The sequence below is a fragment of the Oncorhynchus masou genome, chromosome 21 (genome assembly GCF_036934945.1).
Source record: "Oncorhynchus masou masou isolate Uvic2021 chromosome 21, UVic_Omas_1.1, whole genome shotgun sequence".
NCBI classification, from domain to species: domain Eukaryota; kingdom Metazoa; phylum Chordata; class Actinopteri; order Salmoniformes; family Salmonidae; genus Oncorhynchus; species Oncorhynchus masou.
Genome location: NC_088232.1, coordinates 1,509,280 through 1,535,423, shown reverse-complemented (window position 1 = coordinate 1,535,423; position 26,144 = coordinate 1,509,280). Strand labels below are relative to the sequence as shown.

Here is a 26,144-nt window from a genome sequence, read left to right as displayed (position 1 = left end):
TTGAAACAGGAGCACATCCTCTGGCCTGTCCCTCCTCTAGTGGGCACTTCCATGTCACAGGCTAGCTCCCTGGCCAAAGGCCCTGTTTGCACGTTTCCTTCCCCCCCAAAAATCGAAGACTTTCCATTGCGGGACATCCCCTCAGGCATAGGACTGAAAAGGGTGGCCCAGGGCCAAAGCAGGACCAGAGTAACTTGGGATTTTGGAACTTGAGCAAGACCCAGGGAATTCCACTTGAAGATCCTACAGCAGCGACTGGCCCAAGAGAGAGTGCAACATTCCTCATCCCTAGTCCCGACCTTATTCAAACTTCAGCCTTCATCTAGCCTGGTTTCAGATCAGTTTGTGCTGTATAGCCAACTCCTGGGAACAGGCGACAGTTCATCACTCAAGACATGATATGTATACAGGCAGTGACACCAAATCTCTGGATGTTTACTAAAGATTAGCGTAATGCTGAATCTGCCCTTTGACAAAATGGCTTTTAATGTTGCCAGGAAGCTGATGGGAGGCCCACATGCCATGAGGATTATATGCCATATTAGAGAGCCCGAGTCAATTCCTCCGGTCAACAACATGGTCTGACTTCAATGGTGATAAATGACAATCTCACTGAATCCCAGCCAAGCCTCGTCATCCACAAAAGCAAAGACGCTAAAGGCAGATAGTTAAACAAGTACAGCCAATTGCTGAGACATTTTACTCTGATCTCAGACTGTAGGCAGGTTTCCATTGATCATGGTATAGTCGACAAAAGAAATGTCCATTTAAAAAAAAAAAAAAAAAAACATATGATAACTTAATGCGCAATTTGCCTAAATGTGTAATGGAAACACTTCAACCACTGCAAATTCTATTGATTTTTTTTTTAAAGGTGTGAAGTCATTACATCCAGCTGTTTTTAATCAACAGACAAGACAGTTAAATGGAATCACACCCGAGCAGTCAATTATCACATTTATTTTCTATGCAAACTTCCTAAATGTCATCAACAACAAACGAAAAGTTAATGGAAACATAGCTAGTGAGGGACTATAGATGGGTTAGCTGACAACGTTACAAAAACGATCCACACGCTTCAATGGGGCAGAAGTTTGAGTTGTTGAGATTCTGGATGGCCAGGTAGCTACCATGACGAGAAACTGCCATGTGGTGAATCGTAAGTGATTCATTTCAGCTAGTCATGTCTATTCTTGACGATTTGTCACATTTCATGGCAATGCTAACAAGGCAACGAAATGCTAGCTAGCTAACCAACTGCAATGTATTCGAGACAAATACATTTGCTCAAGGAGCACTTCTGTTTTTAATAAACATTGAAGACGAAATATAGTTTACATGTTAACAATCTAAGCCAACCCCATCTGTTTTGCCCATAGCTGTGCACGCGTCAATTGTTGCTGCTAAACAGCCAACCCGTCTATTCAGTGCAGTCTGTCTCACGAGACCTAGCAGCTGTCAGTCGATGCTCGGTCTTAAAACAGTCATTCTAAGTCAATGTAATGAGTACTTGGCGTTGGCTCATGACTGACTTCACGCAGAGAAGTGAGTGAGTGCACAAAGCTGACACTGTATATACTGGAGCAGCTTAGAGGTGTAAGAGACTAGTGAAGACACCACATGCCACTTTACGCGGGCACAGACTGCACCGATCCCATCTTATTTATCGCTTAATAAGGACATAAAACCAGGTACACACTGCTACCTAAAATAAACGCTGTTCTTGATCTCAGACAGATGATCTTGACCCTCTGTTCAACCCACATCACATGTCTAGCTAACTAGGCTAAGGCTATAGTGTAGAGCAACCATATACAGTAAGCACATTAGGAAATTGACTTGTAGGCCTAGCCCTAGCCTAAGTTGATGCACAGCCAAATGATTTTTTTTTAATTTTTTTATTTTTTTAAAAATTGTCTGTCATTTAGCAGACGCCCTTATCCCGGTTGAATTATAAGAGCAATTAGGGTTAAGCGCCTTGCTCAACGGGATATCTACAGATGCTTTCACCAGTCGGCTCAGGGATTCAAGCCAGCAACCTTTTGGTTACTGGCCAAACCCCCTTAACCTCTAGGCTACCTGCTGCCATTTTGCTCTGGCTCCTGGCAGTTGAGTAATGTCAGAATGATTTGGTAGACATCCACAACACTAATAACCTAGCCTATCTGTTCATTTCCATGAAATAAAACACAGTAGCCTATTCACTGATTTGACATTCTAAAGGGGTTGTCACGCGCTGAAGACGTGAATGTCGATTAAGGCAGCCCCCGCAACCCTCTGGTTCAGAGGTTGGGTTAAAAGCGGAAGACATTTCAGATTTCACATTTCAGAAGGCATTCAGATGTACAACTGACTAGGTATCCCCCTTTCAAGTAGGATATTAAATCTGCACTGCTTGTGGTCTTTGGTCTCAACAAATGTCTTCCAAAGAAGGTATGTTACTAGAGGCCTACTTAGAATCACAGAAACCAGACATTTAAAACAGATTAACAATTGAAAAATGTATTGAACTTAGTAGGAAATGAACTAAATGTTTTGAACATTAATTTTCACAAGTTAATCATAAGTCATGAACAAACTGAATCAGTGATTTGTATTTTGCACGCGTATGCCTACAGTACACTGTGTAGCCGTTGGCAATGAAGCTAATGATAACTGTCTTCTGGTAGAGATGGAAAGACTAACAAAAACCTTTTCAATGAAATGTTAACCAAAACGTAGCCAATGCCTTTCTGGCAGAATTATATGATTATTTGCATCAATCCAGTGGACATTTGTTTAGCAAATTCTGAAATAACACAAGGGCTACAGAAACATTGATAACCAAAAACATTCTCTGGCTGGTGCTCATCTGCAATACAAGGTAACTTCACCAAAAATAATACATTTCTTATATTTTACACAGATCTCAAAAGTAGTCTCTTGGTGTGGTTTAAGCATTGTTGAAGACTTACAACATCCAATTATTTTTCCCCAATAAAAATGTATTTACTTCAGTGTTATTTTAGAGCGAAAACTGGGAAAGCAGAAACAAAAGATTTGAGCCCAATGTTACCAGCAAAAGATAGGCCCACTTCAACACAATACCTGCCACAAATATATCCACCGAGCCCCCTGCAGAGAGCCAGCCTACCAGGGTGATGGTCCGTGTGGAGGCAGAGGGTGTGTGCTGCCTGCATTATGAAATAAGCTCACCTTTCCATTCTAGAACCTTCAATTCTTTGGAGTAACAATAGACCTAGGGTACATCAAATACATGTTATTGTTACAGTTATGAAGTGCAGCAGCAGGGCTCTCAGATGGAATCCCTACTGCCTAAACAGACAAGTCAATGTTTATTTTCTTACAGTGGGAGTGTGGCCTACTGCAAATTAACCTCGGAAACACTTTTTAGTGCGCTGCACTGAAGGTTAAGAGGTTAACCTGAGCTATTCTGGGCTGCATCACCAATTGTAGTGAACCGATAAACTCTTAACAAGCTCATCGCTGGCTTCTAATGAGACCAGTAGAGTACCAGTTGCACTAGGAAGGGACAATCAATTGTCAAAGCAAGCAAGCAATCTCTCCTGACCTGAACAAATAATTGTGTGGGCTACCTACAGCTACACTACTCTGCATTGTATTAAAGCTCACATGCAATGTGAATAACAGAGGTGGTTCTATTCCAAACAGTTCGTCTGAGGCTGCCCCAGAGAGTCCCGCTGCACATGTTGGTCCCTGATAACTCCCAAAATGGCCTGCAAAACAGAGGTGTCTGCGAAAGTCACGTTACTCTTTATTTTTAGAAATATTCTGTTTCTTCACTGGCTTTTCCAAATGGAACATGCAATCTCTTTGCACCTAGAAAAGGAGAGACGAAAGTACACCAGTGTTGAGTGTAATGAAAAATGCATTAGCATGCCTTGCTAGAAATCCTTGACTTATTAATGACAAGGAAACCTCAGAGGCTTGCAGTGGGCTAAAAGCTGTATCCTCCTACAGCACTGCAACAGTTGCACTCTAAAGCAATATAGTTAAATCAGCTAACATTAGTGACTAAATTAAGTTAACCGGTTTGCCTGACAGATATCAGTGGTGTCTTCAGGGCTTTGTTCCAGCAATAAACAGGTAACTGATTGCCTCAACCTGTACCCCTGCACGTTGACTCTGTACAGGTGCCCCCTGTATATAGCCTCGTTATTTTAATGTGTTAGTTTATAAATGTTTTATCTACATTTCTTGAACTGCATTGTTGGTTAATTTTACGGTAAGGTCTACACCGGTTTTATTTGGTGGATGTGACAAATAGCACTTGATAATACCAGAGTTCACAAGAAACCTGACAGACCCAACCCACTGGGCTAGAGTGCATGGAGATTATGATATTTGCCCAGGTGAAGGTGTGCTCACAAATAAATCCATGATTATTGCGACTTGTGTTTCAACCTTGTCACATACCCTTAAGTCATTTGGATAGAATTTAGAGGAAAAACCTATCTTCAAGGAAAACCCTTTTAATTTTTGCAAAGAATTCCACATGAATCGTGTTCTGGCCTCTAGACAATGGGTGAATGTTAACATCTGGGGATTTTTCAAGTTCATGCACAACTAATTGGGTTGTCAACAGACATCACCTGTCAGCAATGTGTTCCAGTTTATTGAAAAATGAAGGTATTGTTTCCAGAACTGACTATGGGTCCATGTACAAAATGTTGAACACAGCTGTTTAGAGAAACAAACTTTTGGTAGCTACAAACAAAGGTTTAGGGCGATTGGATACAGCTGGTTGCAAGCAAAGAGTCAGCCATAACGTTATAATATTAACCATATAGCTTGCACAGTCCAAGAGGCAAACTTCATAGGGAGAGACCTGTCAACAAGCCACGGGTCAGCAACTGAATATAACCATTCCAGGGCAATAAACTCAACTGCATAAAAACTCACGTTTTGTGGCATTGATGAGACTCTTTCCATCCTTGTAGAGTTCTTTGATAAATCTGTTGGTTTTGTCCAACTCTGCCTCGTGTGCCTTTATTTTCTCCCTGAAAACGGGACTGTCCAGGTAGCATTCGCTAAACTCCAACGGGTGTAATCCCATGTCTTTAACGTTAGCTAGTTAGCTAGGTCAACTAGCTAGCATAAGAGGCTGTAAAACTGCTTTATAAAAACCACGCGCTAACTAGTTAGCCACCACCAACAAGTTGCTTAGTGTCAAGTGAAAAAAAAAAAAAACTTTAACCAAATAAAAACGTTTTTTTAGGGTGAGCAACTAGCTTGAGCTGTCCCCTAACTCGTTAGCTAGCAAACGTTAGCTACGTTTTGCTAGCTAGTCTTCCCAAATCATAACGTGTTGGCTGACTTGCTAACTACTAGTTTCTAACAACAGCTAATTCACGAAGTAACTTGGCTAGCATGTTACTAGTAGTTGAAAAGGAGCATGGCATTCCTAAATTAGCAACTATTTTATTAGAGCTTGTTCAAGAGTAACAGCAAACCATTATTTAGTTCGGGAAAAACTCAGTATATTCTTGTGTCAATCCAAGTTGTTGTCCACGTCGTCCAATATAGACATTCAATTGACAGTCGAAAGGAGAAACTCCTATTTGACAAGTAGGCGTTGAGCTCAAACCTCCTCCCCAGACGCGGGATAGGGCGTTTATTGGCTTCCACCCACCTTCTGATTAATTCATACATTTGCCAACAATGTAAAATATTTACATTTTCTACAAAATACATACTTATAATACATCTAGCTGGTGTCCGTTTTTTATTATAATATTTCAGACGCTCTAACTTGATTTTCTTCACTCAGAACATCCACAACTTTACACAATGGAATCATGAAAGATATCTTTGTTCCCACCCTTACTTATTTACTCAGCGGACATGTGCCGAAGTTCTTATTATACCTAAGACACTACAGTATAAAGATAGGCAGCAACTGCTACACCAATAGAAATCCCCGATCACGCTTTGTAGGCCAGCTAAACTCATGAGTAGAACGCGTCATCGGGTATAACGGTCCTTTCACGCCAAACTGCGCATGTTCAGGCCATCAAATTGAAGGTACACCTTCGATATGAAGTTGTTTTTGACAAAAATGAAGACGTGTCAGTTTGTCACATTCACGAGATTAGAGCAAATAAATTCAACTACTTGAGACATGGTCTTCAATCTAGGCTGTGCCTTTAGATTTCGAGAAGATTAACAGCTAAGGAATAATTTTTCACTTATCTTATTGATTTCTCTAAACCAAAACCGCGGCCTGTTCTGTTGGTCTGCTTCGCAATCGTTCCCGGAAGTCTGGCGATGTTGCGTCTCTGGGTTTAGAAACTCTTATTATACTTCACTGTCAGTGGTCTTCAGCTAACGGCGCTATCAGATGCTGCTATCGCTACATTTTATACTATTAATGTGATCGTTTATAACGTTACTGTTGTATTTAAATGCATGATTGTGTGATACATATATAGTAAGTCATCAACATCACTGAAAATGAAGTTTTACAGTCTGCTGGCTATATTTAGCTAGTTAACATACAGTAGTAGCTAAGTTAGCGACTCGTTTTGAAAATAATACCTAGTAGTTAGCTAGTGATAGTGCATGATGAACACAATACTGCTAGTTTGTTACACTCTTGTATCATTTGATGTGGCTAGTATATGTGGCATTTTGCAACAATAGTCTAGACTTGTATGATTATAACGTTAGCTTGCTAGCTCATGTATTGTGGTTACAACCAAAATATCTGCTGCACACTTTTACAACCACAGCAACACAACACCTAAACTAAACTGCTCATCAGTGTGATGAATGTTGTGTGGCTATGCGTTTATGTTTCTGTGTGCTCCTAACATATGTGGTCTCCTAACTCATCAGTGTGATCGGAATGCCCAACACCAGCACCAGGCCTAAGCGGGGCAGACGGAACCGTCGGGTGCCCAGGGAGGACCCTGCCAGGAATGAGCTGGTGTCCAGGTCACTGGAGAGTGCCCAGCAGTGTCTGTTCAACCAAGACTATGGGACCGCCTTTGTCCACTACCTTCTCGTCCTCAACCTGGCTCCTGTGCTGAAGGACTTTGCCAATGTAGGTAGCAAAGGAAAGCATGTAGACCAGGGCTCTGCAACCCTGTTCCTGGAGTGCTACCCTCCTGTAGGTTGTAACTAACCTAATTTATCAACCAGCTAATTATTAGAATCAGGTGTGCTAGATTAGGGTTGGAGCGAAAACCTATAGGACTGTATCTCTCCAGGAACAGGGTTGGAGAGCCCTGCAATATACCGTTCAGCCTGTCTGACAATTGACATTCCCATTGAACTTTCAGAAATTTTTATTAGATTTGTATTTGTTTTCACATACACCAGATAGGTGCTGTGAAATGTGTTATTTTACAGGGTCAGCCATAGTAGTATGGTGCCCCTTTAGCAAATTAGGGTTAAATGCCTTGCTCAACCTTGTTGGCTCGGATATTCAAACCAATGACTCTTCGGTTACTGGCCCAACGCTCTAACCGCTAGGCTACCGTTTGTTTTGAAGTTGAAGTGTGTATTCTCTCTGCACGTTATAATATTAATCTTTCCCACTGAAGGAAAAGACAAGTGAGGTCATTTGTAGATTAGTCCAATACATCACCAATAAAGTTTTTATAATGTGTGTTTTCAGGAGTCCTTTAGGTTCACTCTGTTCAAATGGGCAGATGAGCTTGACTCTCTGGGGCGCATCCAGGACCTGTTTGACTGCTATGAACAGGCTCTGGAGCTCTTCCCTACTGATGAGGTCATCATCAACAGCATGGGTGAACACCTGTTCAGGTAGCCCTCACGCAACAGTCTGACTGTGTCTTGTCTGTAGGTTTGGGAACTGGAAAGAATTTACTCGTCAGGCTTACTAGGTTGACTTTACTAGTCAGAGTTATGGTGGGGTAATATTGTACCTTAGGTTGTGCACAATACCGGATCAAAACTATAGTTATCTTTTCTTTCATGGCTTGCATGTTAATTGTTTGTTTGCATGCAGTGGTATAAAGTGATTGAACTAGCGAGACTGCGCTGTGTCCTAGTAAATGTGTCCCAGTATTCTTAGATTGCTCACAATTGTTCCATTCCAATCTTCCATGCACGCTCCAGAATGGGATTCCGGGATGAGGCCGCTGGTCATTTCCACAAGGCCCTGAAGCTGAAGCCGGACTACCCCGAGGCCAAGGAGAATTTCTACCGCGTGGCCAACTGGCTGGTGGAGCGCTGGCACTTCCTGATGCTCAACGATCGCAGGAGGAACCACAAGTACCAGCAGGCCATCCAGAAGGCTGTTGAGGGAGGCTGCAACACTGTGTTAGATATAGGCACAGGGACCGGTATCCTCGGGTGAGATTTCTTTTTGCCTATTACAGTTAAAGGGATAGTTCATCAAATGAAAAAATTACATATTGCTTTCCTTAACCTGCAAGAAGTCTTTGGACATTTGGAAATAGTGCCAGCCACTGCCAGGAAAACAACTAAACCAAAGCATGGATTGCTGTCATACCTTGTACATTCCTTACAGGGTAAGGAAACCAATGTAATTTTGTAATTTGGGTGAGCTATCCTTTTAAGTGCATCTTTAGTTTTATTACAGTGCCTATGCTGTATGAAGAATTAGGTTAAAGTTTTACAATCTTAATGGTTAGTATTTATCCCAGAGAAATCTACACATCTCTGGGATTGACTACGTTTGTGTTAAAAACACTAACTGTCATGGCTGTGGTCTGTCCATTTCTATTAGTTTGTTACTGCTTGTAATCCTTGTTCCTCTCCGGTCTCTCTATGGACAGAATGTGTGCTAAGAAGGCAGGGGCGGCTGAGGTGTACGCCTGTGAGCTGTCCAAGACCATGTACGAACTGGCCTGTGAGGTGGTCACCGCTAACGGAATGAACGGACTCATCAAGATCCTCCATATGAAGTCGCTGGAGATGGAAGTGCCTAAAGACATCCCTAAGAGGTGACCTTTCACCTTTTCACCTTACTCTGACATCTGTATGGGCCAGTTTCCTGGACATAGATTAAGCCTAGTCCTGGACTAAAAAGACACGGAGACTCCATTGAGCATGAGCATCAGTCCAAGACTTAATTCAACCCCATGTCAAGACAGCAGAGTCGCTGCCCATCTTCCAAAAGCGTCTGAAACCCTACTTCTTTAAAGAGTATCTTGAATAAATTCCATGTCCTCTCCCAAATAAAATACAAGTAATGCACTTGTCTTTTCCTACTAGAACTACCTATGCTGATAACTACTTTGTTGAGGGAAAATGTACTTGTTACGATTGTGATGTGTTGTCTGACCTATCTTACTTTAAGATGAATGCACTAATATAAGTCGCTCTGGATAAGATGACTAAGATGTAGTTTGTGGCCTGGAAACTGTCCCTATGCGTCGTCCTCTAATGTTTATGTACCGTTTGTGTGATGTGTTTTCTGTGGTAGGGTATCGCTGGTTGTCACCGAGACTGTGGATGCTGGCCTATTTGGTGAAGGTATTATAGAGAGCCTTATACACGCCTGGAATCATCTGCTTTTGCCTCCACAGGTAATTAACTAGCCTAGGCAGCCATTTTGAGGATTACTTTTGTGTTCATACTGAGTTCCAACACTAGTGAATACAAGCCACCATTTAGTGCAAGTCTGAAAGCCTTACCGTGATTAGTAAGTAACATGACTTGGTTTTAGTATTGATTATTTATTTCCCAACACTTTCTCATGACATTTTCAGTTTCATTGCAACCGTGGATTTAGATGCCAGTCATGTTCATGTTTTTCATTCATTTAACAGGATTGTCTGTCTCTCAATTCAACACAAGTGATCGCAAAGTCATCTTCAAGAGGCTTTAGCTATATTTTTGTGTCACAATCACAATTGTCAAACATGATTATGGAGCATCAATCCTCTTCTATTAAATGTCCTTTATCCAGCCAAATCCTTTGTTTATTGGCAAAGAGATTAATCCAAAATCATTTTTAAGGTTACAGTAGGAGGCTACAGTACCAATCAACCACCTTCCTCAATATCATAATGCTGCAGTCAATATAAGCCAACAGTGTCATCTATGGTCTCAATGTGATACTACATTTGAGGTAAAAAAAACAAAAAAAAGAATATATGAAAATCATAAATACAGACAAGTGCATTTAGTAAACATATTATAAATTGCAACACCAACCAAAATCCTATTATAGCAAAGTTAATGGCATGAGGCCTGATGTATGAAGACGTGAAGGCTCACTTTCTGCTCCTGCTGCTGCAGAGCACCCAGGACCCATCCAGGCCTCCCTCCCAAGCAGGCCGGGTCATCCCTGCCGGAGCCACTGTGTTTGGGATGGCTGTCCAGTGCCTGGAGATCCGCCGCCATCACAGGTGACCTGTCCCTCTGTTGTTAATAAAGGCTAACTTAAGTCAGTCAGACAGTGTTCTTCAACGATGGATTTAGTGGTATAATTTATTTAGCACGTTTCAATGCCGCAGCATTTAGAACAGTAGACCAAACATCAACAAGTTCAACATGTTATTCACCTTTCGTGTCCTCATCTGTTGGAATATTTCATTGTCGACATGGAACAACAGCTGAAGGCCTTATGTCCCTGGAGGGTGTGTGTGTGTGTGTGTGTGTGTGTGTGTGTGTGTGTGTGTGAACAGACACCGGTGTTAATATTTATGTCATACCATCTATTTATAACCATGTGCCTGCAGGCTGTGTGTGTCTGAGGTGGGAGGCCTGTCCACGGCTGCAGCCGGAGAGCTCCACAGCCCAGTAAGCTGCAGCTCAGAGGATGACTCCACAGAGCCCTACACCACAGAGAGACTGAGCAGACTGCCTGGAGGCTACACGCCCCTCACTGAACCTTTCAATGCCCTGGACATAGACTTCAACAACGTGCAGGTCAGCGGCAGTAGAGCGTCTTTATGTGTACATAGATTTACATCTAAATGGGGAATCTACTGAACTGTTAGTTATCATCAACAGCTACGACTTACAGCTTCACAGTGGCATTGCTGTGTGTAGATTCTGTATAATGATACCAAAACAATATGTCAAAAGCCTCATACTCTCTCAAGCTTTTCAAAGTCGAACAAGCTAGTTAGCGTGATATTTGGCTATAGGTTCCAAGAGTACAAGAGCAGTGATCGAATTATGCTATGCTAACTGTAACCCAGGAGCTGGAGGGTCTGTGCTCCAGGGAGGTGAGCCGGGTGCGTCTACCTGTAACTGGGGAGGGTCTGCTGGACGCCCTGGCCGTGTGGTTCCAGCTCCACCTGGACCAGCAGAGTAGCCTGTCCACCGGCCCTAAGGAGGACACCTGCTGGGAGCAGGCCATCTACCCCGTTCAGACACCACACAGTAGGATCATTTATATAAGACATGTATGTACACTGAGTGTAGAAAACATTAGGAACACCTTCCCTTTAGCCCTCAGGACAGCCTCAAGTTGTCGGGACATGGACTCTGTAAGATGTGGAAAGTGTTCCACAGGGATGCTGGCCCTTGTTGACTCCAATGCTTCCCACAGTTGTCAAGTTGGCTGGATGTCCTTTGGGTGGTGGGTCATTCTTGATACACACGGGAAACTGTTGAGTGTGAAAAACCCATCAGTGTTGCAGTTCCTGACACACTCAAGCAGGTGCTCCTGGCACCTACTACAATACCCCATTGAAAGGAACTTAAGTCTTAAATCTTTTGTCTTTGCCCATTCACCCTCTGAATGGCACACATACACACTCCATGTCTCAAGGCTTAAATATCCTCCTCCCCTTCATCTACACTGATTGAAGTGGGTTTAACAAGTGACCTCAATAAGGGATCAAAGCTTTCACCTGGATTCACCTGGTCAGTCTGTGTCCCTCAAACTCAACTCTGGACCTTGAAGCCAGTTCCACTGCTGTTTAAAAAAAAAATCCTTGTTCTCCTCTAATCAAACTGATTTAGACCTGGGACACCAGGCGGGTGCAATGAATTATCAGGTCGGACAGAAAACCAGCGGGCTCCGGACCTCGTAGGGTAAGAGTTGGGTACCCCTGGTCTATTTCATGGAAAGAGCAGGTGTTCATAATGTTTTGTACACTCGGTGCCTATACACATGCAGTGAGGTAGTATATTTAGACAACTGCACCCTACTCCTCTGTAGGAGTATGATGTAGTGTTTCAGTGCGTAGGGAGCAGTGTGCATAAACATCTCTACATAGAGCCCTTCTAATCATACAGTAGAGATACACAGAATGCACTGTAGAGACTGGTCGACACAGTTCGACACAGATTCTCCTGACATCCACTCAGAACAACTATTGCAGTAATAAATTACACATCTATTACATACTGTACATAATATATACAAATGGTGTTCTTGCATATTCCGCTGTAATATTTGTCCCCTTCTGATGTTTGCAATGCAATTCCCCATTCCGTCAAACGGGGGCAGTAGGCCACATATAGAAGAAACCTATTCCATTGAAGACAGTAGGCAATGACTGAAGTCAACTTGCACTGTAACCTCGAGGCTGTTATTGGTTGTCTCTGGTTTGCCTAGCTGGGTTTCACAACCGTGAACATTCAAATGGGTTGAATGAGTTCTACGCAAATAGGCTTGACCTTTGTCTGTACTCCTTCATCCTGTCAGGCTACTGTGCTCCTTCCAGACGTAGAATAGCAAAGTGAAGTTGTACCGTGGTGTTGTCGTTGAGGCACCATCATTCAGCTGCTGAGCTCTGTGTTGCTAATTGACAGGGGCAGCGTCTAGGGACCCACCAGACACCATCCCCGCTATTTTTCCCGATGATCATCGACATCCGTTTCCCGGCTGCCGTGGCGAGATAGGCGGGTGCACCGGGATTGCCTGTGACACTCTTTAGTGTTCATGAATCTCTTATAGGCTATACATATGTATTTTCCCCAAACGCCCCCTGACAACGACAAGCCACACGCTGACACAAACAGATGTTAGAGGAATCTCTCTGTCTCTCTGTCTGTGTGCCTCCCTCGCTCCCCTGCTCCTACCCCTCTCTTCCTCTTTCTTTTTGTGCAGTGGCAAAGCATCTTGGTCCATGTCAGTTCTGTTTACTTGTTGTTGTGGTTCATGAATAACAGTCATGTGCTTCGTAAAAAAAGAAAGAAATCAACTTGTTACTTATGGTATGCCAAGAATTTGTACGTCATTTGCAATTTTACGCGCTTTATTTATTAGACTTAGAAAAGGGTCACACACTTCAAAACAAATGTACATACAGTGAGTGTACAAAATATTATGAACACATGCTCTTTCCCTGACAGACTGACCAGGTGAATCCAGGTGAAAGCTATGATCCCTTATTGATGTCACTTGTTAAATCCGTTTCAATCAGTGTAGATGAAGGGGAGGAGACATGTTAAATAATTGAGACATGGATTGTGTATGTGTGCCATTCAGAGGGTGAATGGGCAAAATATTTAAGTGATGGTGCAACGCATTGGATGGTTGTTTATTCATTGTTAATAGGTTTGTATCTGTCCTTATTCAAATGAACCATAAAATTAAATGTCTCGTCAGATTTTCCCCTGAGGCCTGGTGATGAGCTCATCGTGGAGATCTCCTGCCGGGACGCCTACCTGAGACTCTGCAGCGTTGCCGTAGCGAGAGACGGACGAGAGTTCTGTCTAGACGACTGTCTGGATCCAGACATACCTAGAAACAACCCAGGCTGCAATTCCAACCCAAGCCTTAATGCAGAGGCAGAACTGTGCAGTGCCCTAGCTTGCCTCGGGACAGAGCAGAGCAGTGGACCTCGAGACTACACCATGCTGGAGTGTGCTGAAATGGCTCTCCTCAACAACCAGCCCTATCACGATAGTTTTCGCAGGGCGCTGGCTAAACTCATCACCAACCTGAAGGACGCCCGTTCGGTCCAGGGTTCCAGCCAGGGTCAAGGGTTAGAGGTCATGCCTCTCACTGATCCCCCCAGTGGCCCTATGGACCCTGGTCCTGACCCCTTCTACGTGCTGGACGTGTCCGAGGGTTTCTCTGTTCTCTCCCTCATGGCGGCCAGTCAGGGCCAGGTGAAGGCCTATAGTTCGGTAGAGAAGACCCAGCACCAGGCGGTGCTCAGGAGGCTGGCCATGGCCAATGGTGTCCCAGAGGAGGCTCTCGAGTTCTGGCTGAACCAGGTGGAGGACGAGCAGGCGGTGCTCCAGAGACCCTCCAGGGAAAAGCTGTGGAGCGCCATTATATTAGACTGTGTGGAGACCTGTGGCTTAGTGAGGCAGAAGCTGATGGAGAAAGCCACCCTAGCCAGGTAGGAAGATGGAGCAAGCGCTGATGGGAAAGACAGCTTTGGTAGACTACTTGGGTTTGGAAGAATCTGTCCCTTTTTTTGTACAATAGTTTGATTGTTTTGGTGGGGTCCATCCATGGCAGGTGCCTGTTGGAGGACGGCGGTCAGATCTTCCCAGAGAGAATAGTGTTGCACGGGATGCTGGTGGAGTCTGACACCCTGCTGCTGGAGAGTGCTGTCCAGGGCCAGGAGCCGACACTGGGCTTCAACATCGCCCCGTTCATCAACCAGTTCACTGTGAGTTACTGACACACCTCCCCAGATCCGCTGCATGCTGACTGCATCTCCCCACCTGCCTTGCATATGTCGTCACTAGGGCCTGAGGTTTTAATGATATAGTTAAGCAATAAGGCCAGAGGGGTTGTGGTATATGGCCACGGGCTGTTCTTATGCAAGATGCAACACGGAGTGCCTGGACACAGCCCATAGCTGTGGTATATTTGCCATATACCACAAACCCCCGAGGAGCCTTATTGCTGTTATAAACTGGTTACCAACGTAATTAACATTAAATATGAATGTTTTCATATTGGTATACAGTCTGATATACCACAGATTTCAGTGAATCAGCATTCAGGCCTCAAACCACACAGTTTGTTTTGGATATACTATATATATATATATATATATCTCTTTACACATTGTACAAAACAATAGCAACTCCTGCTCTTTCCATGACACTGACCAGGTGAATCCAGTTGAAAGGTATGATTCCGTATTGCTGTCACTTGTTAAATCCAATTAGTGTTGATGAAGGGGAGGAGAAGGCTTTTTAAGCCTTGACATGGTTTGTGTATGTGACATTCAGAGGGTGAATGGGCAAGACAAAATATTTAAGTGCCTTTAAACGGGGTATGGTAGTAGGTGCCAGGCGCACTGGTTTGAGTGTGTCAAGAACTGCAACGCTGCTGGGTTTTTCACGCTCAACCGTTTCCCGTGTGTATCAAGAATGGTCCACCACCCAAAAAGGACATCCAGCCAACTTGACACAACTGTGGGAAGCATTGGAGTCGACATGGGTCAGTCCATGCCCCGACGAATTGAGGCTGTTCTGAGGGCAAGCGCCATGCTCTACCATCTGAGCTACAGAGGACCTACTGCATGGTTAGGGGGGAATGTATGGTCAACTCAGAAATTCATTGTACGTGACACAACTCCCAAACTTTTCTCGCTCAACATGTCTCCTCTCCTCTCATATCTGGTATTCCCTCTCATGTCAATGGTGCAATAGTCATAGTATTGACAGCTGCCCCGATGTTCTTTGTACCTTGCATCATTCTTCTGAATCAAAGGACAGGCTCCTGAGACACAGCAACATGTTGCCTGAGGGTTGTAACATCTTGACTCAAGATGGCTGCTGACATAAGGCCAACCCCCCCCACACACACACACACACACACCAAATATTCTGGCGAAAGCTAAACATTGTTTTCTTGTAGTTTCTTTCGCAGAACTAGTGGTTCTTGGGTCTCCCGTATTGCAGTTGCGCTCAAGTGAACCAATTTGAAATGGCACAATGCATTTAAACTGACCTTTTACTGTGCTTTTTTAAGTTAAAAAAACAAACCATTTTGCTTGCAATGCAACCTTCTACGTTGAAACTTGAAGCTGAGAAATCCTTTTAAGATGTCTGTCTTTTCCGGTGTCATGTTGGCGCTCTAATTTTCGGCGTTGGCTCCCGCGGGACGGCAGTTTGTTTAGACAGATGTTGTCTCTGAAGAGCTCAGACAAGGGCACGACTGTCACTCTGGGGGAAAGCATTCACACGGCTTCACGTAAGGACATCCCTACCTGGATCCATCAGGAAGCATTACATCAATGACATCAAACGGAGAGCGGCGGAGACACCGGGAGCTGTGACCGGGAGGAGGAGGCGGCAGCATTAGTTTGTTCTCTGTGACAGTGACACTCCCGCTCTGTCGCTTGTTGAGCACTCTCCTCCTGCTTTCGAGAGTGTAGTGGTGCGTTTGCAGCAGGTCACATGATGCACATGACTCTAAAGGAGTTCTAAGAGTTGGAGATTTTGTTAAAAACGCCTGACAACTAGTGAAAGGAGCTGGAGAGGTTTGGGAAATACTGAACTGGACTACATGGACTGCCTTGTCATTCTGTTTTAAAGGGGTTGAATTAGTCTCAGATGTAGGGTTGTGTAGATGTCCGCTGAATGGACATCTAATATGTAACAATGATATGATCTCTCTCCTTCCTAGGTTCCAGTCCATGTGTTTCTGGACTTGTCCACTCTGCAGTGTAGACATCTCAGTGACTCTGTAGAACTCTTTATCCTGGACCTCATGAACACCAACGCCAACTATACCAACAGAGACGTCAAGGTAAAGCCCCAAACCCAACAGATTCATTTAGTTATAGATACATTATCAGAAATTGACTGAAACATTCATATAAAAACAAACATCCGAACATCACACCTGCGGGACAGGTACAGGATGGCAACAACAACTGCCCGTGTTACACCAGGATACTCACAATCACTCCATCAGTTCTCAGACTGTCCGCAGAAGGTTGAGAGAGGCTGAACTGTGGTCTTGTAGGCATGTTGTAAGGCAGGACCGGCAACTACGTCGCCTATGGGCACAAAGCCACCGTCACTGGCAAAAAGTGCTCTTCACTGACAAGTCGCGGTTTTGTCTCACCAGGGGTGATGGTCGGATTCGCATTTATCGTCAAAGGAATGAACGTTACACCGAGGCCTGTACTCTGGAGCGGGATCGATTTGGAGGTGGAGGGGCCGTCATTGCTCGGGGTGGTGTGTCACAGTGTAACTCTGTGTTGTCTGTTCACACTGCTATGCTTTATCTTGGCCAGGTTGCAGTTGCAAATGAGAATTTGTTCTCAACTAGCCTACCTGGTGAAATAAAGGTGAAAAAATAATAATAATAAAGAGCATCATCAGACTGAGCTTGTTCTCATTGCAGGCAATCTCAACGCTGTGCGTTACAGGGAAGACATCTTCCTTCCTCATGTGGTACCCTTCCTGCAGGCTCATCCTGACATGACCCTCCAGCATGACTGCCACCAGCCGTACTGCTTGTTCTGTGCGTGATTTCCTGCGAGACAGGAATGTCAGTGTTCTGCCATGGCCAGCGAAGAGCCCAGATCTCAATCCCATTGAGCATGTCTGGGACCTATTGGATCGGAGGGTGAGGGCTAGGACAATTCCCCCCCAGAAATGTCCGGGAACTTGCAGGTGTCTTGGTGGAAGAGTGGGGTAACATCTGGCAAATCTGGTGCAGTCCATGAGGAGATGCACTGCAGTAATTCATGCAGCTGGTGGCCACACTTGATAATGACTGTTACTTTTGATTTTGACCCCCCTTTGTTCAGGGACACATTCCATTTCTGTTAGTCACATGTGGAGCCTGCTCAGTTTTTGAATCTTATGTTCATACAAATATTTACACGTTAAGTTTTGCTGAAAATAAACGCTGTTTAGGACGTTTCTTTTTTTGCTGAGTTTACAATTACTACTTTATTGATTACAATAGTCTATTTCTATGGCCCTGACTGTGTGTTTCTACCAGGTCCAGGCTAGTGCCTCAGGCAGGGTAACTGCTGTGCCCTTCTGGTACCAGATCCACCTGAACGAGGAGATCAGCGTGAGCACCTTCAACCAGGACTCCCATTGGAAGCAGGCTGCTGTGGTGCTGCACCAGCCCCTGGCAGTAAGGGAGGGAGACTGGGTACGACTGGCAGTCACTCTGCAGAAGAGCTCCATCTCCATATCAGCCAGTATAGAGGAAGAGGTTGGGGAGACCGGGACTGTGGATTCTGTTAAGAGTTCTGTTAAGTAGATGTCTGGTGATATGAAAGTACAAGAGTCAACTTCATAAGTGTTTAAAAGGAGGGAGTTGTGGTGCTTTTGATTCTACAAGAGCATCAAGTCCACTCAGTCTTACTGGGAGAGAGGTCAAGGTATCACTCTGGGTTCTATATTGTTAGTGTGAACTGCATATATGTCGAGGAGGGGAAGGGATTGGACTATGGACTCTCCGGAAGCGCCAGCTCTAAAATGACCCATGGTCTACAATAGCTACAATCTCAATATGCCTTCTCTCAGGACTTTCACAAAGACATTTACATGTTTTATGATGTGCTCACCTTGAGACGTTTTGGTCTTCAGTGTGTTCATAATCTTGTTTTGGAATGACGTCTCTTGATTATGGTTGCAGTCTTCATTCAAATGTTTTATACCAGCACTTGCATTTTATCTCCAAAAGAATAATTTAGAAATCAAAGAAAATCATAATGAACAAACAAGAGACTTGGTGTCATCTCAACACACATTGTGTCAATTTCTTATTGACCTTTGCAAAAACTGACAGCCACATTTCATTTCATTTATTGGAGGGTGAACGTTTGGAACGAACCTTGAGTTGAACTCTCAAAAGACAAAGCTGCTGACACGTTTGATGTAGTACTTCCCTCTGAAGGTTAATGCTTTGTGACAAACATCAGGTAAGGCAATAGCTGCACACACTTGACACACATTCCCGATAGGAAGACATTCTACTAATGGATGAATGAAACTAGTAAAAGACTGATATCAATCCCTTTCAGTACAGTAAATCACAACTAATATTCCTGAAAGGCTTAAAACAGAAATTAGAATGGTAAGTTAAATGTCAGATACATTTTGTTTGACCAATGTATATCGATAACCATGACTATGTAAGCATCAGTTGATATTTACAAATGAGAGGCAGACGTGAAATGTGTGAATTACTTGATAGTGGATACACTAGGACAAGGCATCTGAGAAGACGATCGAGGCTGTTAGCGTTAATGCCAAAGTGAGACACCGCTTCATGCTTCAAAAACTGTACTATAGGTTCGAAGACCGTATTCAAGCATGTGCAACCCAATGATGTACAGTACCAGTCAAAAGTATTGACACCTACTCATGAAGGGTTTTTCTTTATGCCAAGAGTGTGCAAAGCTGTCATCAAGGCAAAGGGTGGCTACTTTGAAGAATCCCAAATAAAAACATTTTGATTCCATGTGTGTTATTTCATAGTTTTGTCTTCACTATTAATCTACAATGTAGAAAATAGTCAAAAGAAAGAGAAAAAACCCTTGAGTGTGAGTGGTACTGTATATAAATCAATCATTGGTGCAAACCAGTATTTTGTGTAAGTTTCAGTTTAAAAGCTACATATGTTTTCGTAGCAACAACTAAAACCCTTGGTAAATGATTAACGAGTTTGTAGTGACATCACCCAGGTGCTATTATAGAACACGTATACTGGTAAAATCTCTCACCAGCTTTTGAACTTGAAGTCCAGACCCATTAAAATGAGGGGTTACACTAAAATAAGGTATTGAGGTACCGTACTTTACCATTATGACTCAGTAGTACAATACAGATACAAGAAAAGATATCTTAAGTGTCATGAGACCCTTACGAAAGCTTATGAACATTCTTCGAGCTGTCATTGACTGAGGTCCATCTGCATCAACCCTGGTGGACGAATGACTCACTACAATATTTCTTAATTAACGTGTGCTTTTTGATCGCTTGCTTTAATTTGATCTTGTGCGGATTAGCCAAATATCATCTGTAGGAGAAACGTAGCCGAGGCCATACTTGGTTCCTGCCAAACTGTGTTTGGTATAACGTGCATTCCCGAGACCCCATTGGAGGATTTTAGCGATGACGCTAAGCTAGGTGATAACGACAAGGTCGTCTGTAACCGAGTCTGTTGGCTCGTTGGTGGTGTTTCTGGGCTCTGGAGCTTGTCTACCATCGTCTTCCCTCTCCTCTCCATCCCCCTCTCCAATCCACTGAGCATTGCTGAGCCCGGCGGGGGCTGACAGGGAGTGGGGCGTTTGGGTTTTGCCAAGGCCCTGGTACCGACCCTTGGGGGACGCCGGGTTGGACAAGGTCTCCGTGGGACCGATGGCGTCCAGGGAGCCTGGAGAAAGCAAGCCTGAGCGCTCACCGTCGTCCTCCGCCTCACCAAAATAGGTCTTCCTAGTTCGGCCCATAACCGTTCTCCCTGTATCAGGAAATAAATGTTTGAAGATTTGAGAATGGCAATACACTCACATAATAAGGAAATTTATCAAAGTCTTGAAGATTTTGAGTAGCCATTTTCTATTCTCTCATGACATTCTATTAACATAAATTGAGTAGCTAGCCAATGCACTTGGTTCTGAGAGGAAACCTTTTCAAACAAAGTTCTTAAAAGCGGCTTCTTTGATTCCATCCATGCAGGACTGCTATTGAGTCAAGCCAAATGGGATGAGAACTAACCGACGTTGCGGACTTGCTCAGAGATGTCAGCCCTGACGTCAGAGATGTCCCACATGGCCAGGAAGGAGTCGAAGCAGGATCCCTCCTCAGCCTCCTGGATGTAGGGCTTGTAGGTGAAACTGAAGTGGTGGGCGATGGCCGCCAGGAACATCTCCACACAGATGATGAAGTCCTGGATGAAAAATTGACTGTATAGCAAAGCAATTCTATTCTCACACCTGTTTCATGTACTTAGTATGTAACAAACCATCATCTCTATTTAGGTTATTTAGAAATCTTGCACAGGATAGAAGTCCATGAATCATCTTGTTTTCTAGGGGCTTGAGACCACAAGCCTTAACAGATATTACCTTATACCAAACAAGTCATTGTACAACTGCATTACTACAGCATTATGTAGCATTGTAGTAAAAGTGTTACTATGGCGTTATATAGTGTTGGTATTGTCTTGCATTACCTGTAGGCCTGTAGCTACAGCCTCCACACTGTCCCAGTCCCACGTGTGTCTTTCTGAGATCACTCTAACCTTGACCAGGAGAGCGATGAACGCAGCTTGCCTAAGATAAATTCCAGACAACAGAGTGGAAATAATCAACCCTCTACACTGCAGCCAACACAGAGAACGCATTAACCCAATTACTGGCTATAATCCACACAGCTTTAAAACATACTTTCTTAACAAGTACTACACATGCAATTCTGAAAAGAAGTTGTATAAGAAATACAAAATGGGCAGCCAAAACTGTGTTACTTTAATGGATAACAATGCTAGATCCATGAATGGCAGACACATTGACTGGTAAACAAATATGTTATTAATCATGGAGGTCGATGGCCCGGTCCCAGATCTGTTTGTGCTATGTCAATGGCTTGACATTGACCACAGGGGTTGGCAAGACAGCACAGACAGATCTGGAACCAGGCTAGGAGGTAGATGCAGGTGATCCAAAATGGCAGCCCCAAAAAAAGCACTCACCAGAAGGAGACGAAGACCACCATTTTGACACACAGGAACTTCCCCACTGGTCTGATGGGGGCCAGTTCCTCTCTTAGGGCCTTGTAGAACAGGACCAAACAGTACATGGCAAACTGGGAGAGAGAAGAGAGAATGATAGAGAAAGAGACCACATACTGACTACTAAATATTTAATAATGTTATATTTGTGGTGGTGGTATGGTGACAGGAAGTTTACAGCAATGTGGAGATAAGTGTGAAAAATGCAGAACCTACCAGCTGCGACATATTGTTGAATATCACCAGGTACGTCCATGCATTGGTTGAGCTGAAGTTACCTTCATCATACGCACCACAGAGCTGACATATCCTACAGGATAGTGAATGGAGACATGTGATATGACTTGATACCAAAAGTTAATTTATATTTGGTGAGTGTTAGGGAACAGGTAGGTTAGATAAGTATAATAATAGGTAGTTTAGACCGCACGCTACAGCCCACTTCCACACCCCAGTCCCCCAAGGGGTGGCAACTTGGTAGCCGTAAGGCTGCTGGTTGATTTGGTGGCCATGATCATTTTTTCCTTTTAAAATCTTTCGGTTTGGGCATGCCTTTGGTATTTTTCCTTTTAAAATCTTTCGGTTTGGGCATGCCTCTGGTATTTTTCCTTTTAAAATCTTTCGGTTTGGGCATGCCTCTGGTATTTTTCCTTTTAAAATCTTTCGGTTTGGGCATGCCTTTGGTATTTTTCCTTTTAAAATCTTTCGGTTTGGGCATGCCTCTGGTATTTTTCCTTTTAAAATCTTTTGGTTTGGGCATGCCTCTGGTATTTTTCCTTTTAAAATCTTTTGGTTTGGGCATGCCTCTGGTATTTTTCCTTTTAAAATCTTTCGGTTTGGGGCATGCCTTTCTTATTTTTCCTTTTTGTACATATTTATGTTTTGTCACCATCTGAACAAATGATCATCTGCTTGGACTGGCCGACCCAGAAGTCAAGAGAGACAGAGCTGGCCCTGGAACAAGGCACATGTACATTCAACACTTAGGCATATAACATATGTTCATCCTGAATGGAATGTGCAAAACACTTACAAGGCAATAACTGTTGTGACTGGTCTGACAACCGTGTATTGCAACACTCCCAGCTTGCATCTCAATAGCAATACCCTGCAATAGGAAAACACAGTACACATTATTAAGGAAAGACATTCACACAAAATGTTAGCTTTTTCCCACTATAAATAGCATCTTACTAATCACCAGCTTTGTTTTTCATGAATTTCTTCCATTTCTTAAAATCAATAACATCCTATGAAGAAAGATGTTGCAATACCTGTGGCTAAAATCACAGATGCAGAGCATTAGTTAAAATGCAGAGTAAACAAAACAGATGAGCCTAATGCTGTCTTTCTGTTCTTTAGGCTGGTGCATTTTTCCTAAATGAGAACATGTTGTTCCACTTGCAAACACTTCTGGTTCTGTTCTTAATCAACTACAGGCAGACATGCTACATATTACTATTGTTGCCTGACTGGGGCTTGTTTGGAGCTGGCGAGTAGCAATGGAGACTTGGAGAGACTTCAAGCAGCCAAACAAACACCTTGAAGGTGAACCTTTTAGAAAGAGACTCAAAATGGAGGCCACACAGACTGGAGCCACTTTAACACCCAACTTCCTGTTTTGATTATGAGCCTGAGATATAAATGTATACTTAAAACACATCAATGTGGTAAAAAATCATGTTATTAATCGTAAAATATCCATTCATAACACGTAAAACAAAGAAGTGGTAGTTTATTGCTGCACAAAAACATAGACCTTCATCCTAAAATGTAAACTCATAACACATGGTATGGATAATGTTTTAGATACTTATTAGCCTGGCTGATTGTGCAGTAATGCCATAGATATTGATAGAGGACTCTAATGGCCAAAAGCCAGTTTTAGCATGGACAGCGCCATTAAGGACTTTCACCATTTTGAAATAGTCAATTGGGTGGGACTTCCTATGGTTTAAGGAAGGATCACATAAATCCATCCAGGTCATAAGGAGGCATCAGCCAATGAATTATAAGTGATCAAAAGTACATTTGCCAACCTTGGCTTTATACCTGTTCAAACAACACATTCTAGGTGGCAGTATGACCATTTAATTGTTCAATACCAACTTATAAAAGTAGTAGAAAATTCACTACTTCAAAATGCAGCATCAATGCCCTGCCCATGCTCCCACAGACACCCTAATGGGACAGATACAATGTTACGTCCTCTATCGCTATGAGTAAAGCCAACCCCTACATTTGTTCTCATGCCAAACGCACAGCACTAACAGATCTGGTACATGGGGCCTGTTCATTATAGCACACATACACTTAAAGAACTACAAAAACTATAAAAGCAACAAACTCACTCTCCCATGGGCCATGCCGGGCAGCAGCAGAGGGGAGGAAGGTGTTTCTGCTGCTCCTGCACCTCCAGCATCAGTACCAGGCTGGGGTACTGGTTACCCATGGTTGAGAGAGTGAGAGAGAAATAAAGAGAAGAGGGGAATTACAGTGTGAGGATATTGAAATAAATATAGGCTACTCAGTCTAGCCTGGGATCCAGATGTGTTTGTGCTAGACTTATGTTTGGCATAGGACAAAGAGTGGCCATGATTGGAATGTTAGAACAAACATGTCTGGGATCATTCTCAGTCAGGTCATGACAAGAATGTGTACCTGGTTTCCCAGGTAGTTGAGCAGGAAGATCATGAAGTTGTAGATGACGTATGCCTCGTAGCACTCCCTGCACGTATCCACATAGATGGCAATTCTGGGGTATTTCAACGCAATCCACTGTGTGAGAGAGAAAGGGAGAGGGTGGGAGAGGAAGACAAGGAGAGGAATGGGAATTACATTATCTCAATGATATGTTGCATGATAATAGTGAACACTTGCAACACTTACACTGAAAAGTCAGTCAGGGTGTGAGGCACTTTTTTGTTTCTCTGTTTTGTTTTTCTAAAGGAGCTCTGTTCTCATTCTTTGGGAAGTAGGATAATGGAAATTGTGTGACAGGGGGAACGCTGAGCGTAGCAGATGCTAATTGAAATGCCACGCTCATGTCAGGCGCTTTCAGTTTTACTACTACAGTGACTTCTGACTTCTGTAAAAGCTACAGTGACTTCTGTTAACTTATTGTGACAAATATTTGTAACTTAACAATAAACCCATGTTGACTTTAAGAACATCCAGCTACATGATCAAGAATTGAAGGCATTACTTACACTGTCCAAACTGTAAATGGGGACCATCCATAATATTCTGTAAAAAAAAAGGAGACGAGGTCATTCACAATCAGTTAAGTATTATTGTACATCCTTCAAGATAAAGACACAAACCCATGACGGTAATGAAGTAACACTATCCTACAGCTGTGACAGAGTAGTCTTTCACTTACCTGATAATTGGCTTCTGTAGCTCTGGTTGAGTATAGTTTACAAGATGCTGCAGGATCCCCCATAGTGATATGGGTATGGTCATGAACACGAATATCCCAGCTATGAACCATGCTTTGTTATGGGTACCAACCTGAAAGGTATACATTACGTATGTAATCAACATCCAAACAACAAAACATGAACTGGGCTATTCAGTGTCAAGTAACGATATGATTGGGCTGCAATGATACCAACTGACCTCTGATTTCTGTAGTTCCCAGATGCACAGGGGTAGTAGGACAAGCACAACCAGAAAGTATAGAAGAACGACCAGAGGCCGAATCCATCTCCTCCAGTTGCCACAAGTACAAGGCATATTTTTAATGGTAAGCTAGTTAGCCACAGCAAGTTAGCCAGCTTCCTACACTCACTATGTCAATGGGTGAGATTGCTGAAAACAGGGCTAATGCTAGCAAGCTAGCTAGCTAAAAACTAGCTATTACCGCTGCCAGCTATAGCTTGGTATATAAGAGTTCGTTTCAAATGTGCTTTGGGAAGCATGAATACTGAACGATAATTTCCAAACACATTGTAACGTCAGCTGCTTTACTAAACCAGAAATTGGTAGCTAGCTAGCTAACGTTAGTCAGCTGATCTCATGATTCACTATGTAAACAAACAATGAATCCACGCTGCATCCATTTCAAACGAAAGCTCTTGATAAAATTAATAACAAAAATGGATCATTTAATAAAATCCAACTGGTCAAAAACAACGCAGTTCTTGTATTAATAACGATCTATTCATTACTAAAACTTCCTAAACATCAGCATAAGTTTTACAGCGTAACTGATGGTTACTTCTTGTTGACGTTCTTGACAAATGCCGCCCATGCTTCAATCTGATTGGATATGGAAAAGATCTCAATTACTTTCCATTGCTCACGTTTTTAGTCCATTACATTGGAAGGCTTAGGCACAGTTGTAGTTCGGTTGATCTGCAATCTGAGTCCTCATGCAAGCTCCACTAGATGGCAATGCAAATCAATCATTCTCAGTATTTCACACAAGTGGAAAATGATAATTAATTTAAATTACCAAAAGTTGTTAAGAATAACTCAACTGTATAAAATAATGACAAAGTATAAATGTGACATCCACTGTGGAAACTCATGTTCATTGTCA

At 43.1% G+C, this 26,144-nt stretch overlaps 3 protein-coding genes across 5 annotated transcripts in view; 1 reads left to right on the top strand and 2 right to left on the bottom strand.

The window, feature by feature from the left end:
* Positions 1–5,579, bottom strand: part of LOC135507574 (rho GTPase-activating protein 10-like) — a 67,619-nt gene extending 62,040 nt beyond the window's left edge. Inside the window, exon 1 of the mRNA XM_064927095.1 lies at positions 4,924–5,579. Within this exon, the coding sequence (XP_064783167.1) occupies positions 4,924–5,077 (154 nt within the window). The 5' untranslated portion in view covers positions 5,078–5,579. The remainder of the gene's footprint in view (positions 1–4,923) is intronic.
* Positions 2,344–19,327, top strand: LOC135507573 (protein arginine N-methyltransferase 9-like). Of its 3 annotated transcripts, none has more exons than XM_064927093.1 (13): positions 2,344–2,433; positions 6,859–7,066; positions 7,643–7,791; positions 8,107–8,343; positions 8,790–8,957; positions 9,440–9,542; positions 10,258–10,367; positions 10,701–10,890; positions 11,166–11,349; positions 13,529–14,270; positions 14,393–14,546; positions 16,520–16,642; positions 17,852–19,327. In XM_064927093.1, the coding sequence occupies exons 2-13, from the start codon at positions 6,869–6,871 to the stop codon at positions 18,119–18,121; spliced, it is 2,628 nt and encodes an 875-aa protein (XP_064783165.1). In that variant the 5' UTR covers positions 2,344–2,433; positions 6,859–6,868; the 3' UTR covers positions 18,122–19,327. The 3 variants fall into 3 exon arrangements, with proteins under 3 accessions (XP_064783165.1, XP_064783166.1, XP_064783164.1); XM_064927094.1 differs by lacking the exons at positions 2,344–2,433; positions 17,852–19,327 and adding exons at positions 6,100–6,451; positions 16,967–17,835; XM_064927092.1 differs by lacking the exon at positions 2,344–2,433 and adding an exon at positions 6,101–6,451.
* LOC135507576 (transmembrane protein 184C-like) lies at positions 18,654–25,855 on the bottom strand. Its single transcript, XM_064927096.1, has 11 exons — positions 25,220–25,855; positions 24,981–25,111; positions 24,808–24,844; positions 24,260–24,376; positions 23,950–24,038; positions 22,632–22,706; positions 21,815–21,908; positions 21,560–21,672; positions 21,041–21,140; positions 20,584–20,755; positions 18,654–20,326 (listed from the first exon to the last, which is right to left on the bottom strand). The coding sequence occupies exons 1-11, from the start codon at positions 25,334–25,336 to the stop codon at positions 19,992–19,994; spliced, it is 1,380 nt and encodes a 459-aa protein (XP_064783168.1). The 5' UTR covers positions 25,337–25,855; the 3' UTR covers positions 18,654–19,991.
* Between the last annotated feature and the right edge of the window lie 289 nt (positions 25,856–26,144).

Bases quoted from the DNA above. Each gene is read 5' to 3' on its own strand.
- LOC135507573 (XM_064927092.1), top strand. From the start codon at position 6,426: ATGCATGATTGTGTGATACATATATA. The intron at 6,452-6,858 runs GTAAGTCATCAA...CTAACTCATCAG, and splicing joins GATTGTGTGATACATATATA to TGTGATCGGAATGCCCAACA. The intron at 11,350-13,528 runs GTAGGATCATTT...ATGTCTCGTCAG, and splicing joins CCCCGTTCAGACACCACACA to ATTTTCCCCTGAGGCCTGGT.
- LOC135507576 (XM_064927096.1), bottom strand. From the start codon at position 25,336: ATGCCTTGTACTTGTGGCAACTGGAGGAGATGGATTCGGCCTCTGGTC. The intron at 24,377-24,807 runs GTAAGTAATGCC...TCTCTCACACAG, and splicing joins CCATTTACAGTTTGGACAGT to TGGATTGCGTTGAAATACCC. The intron at 21,909-22,631 runs GTAAGTGTTTTG...ACTATCCTGTAG, and splicing joins GTCACAACAGTTATTGCCTT to GATATGTCAGCTCTGTGGTG.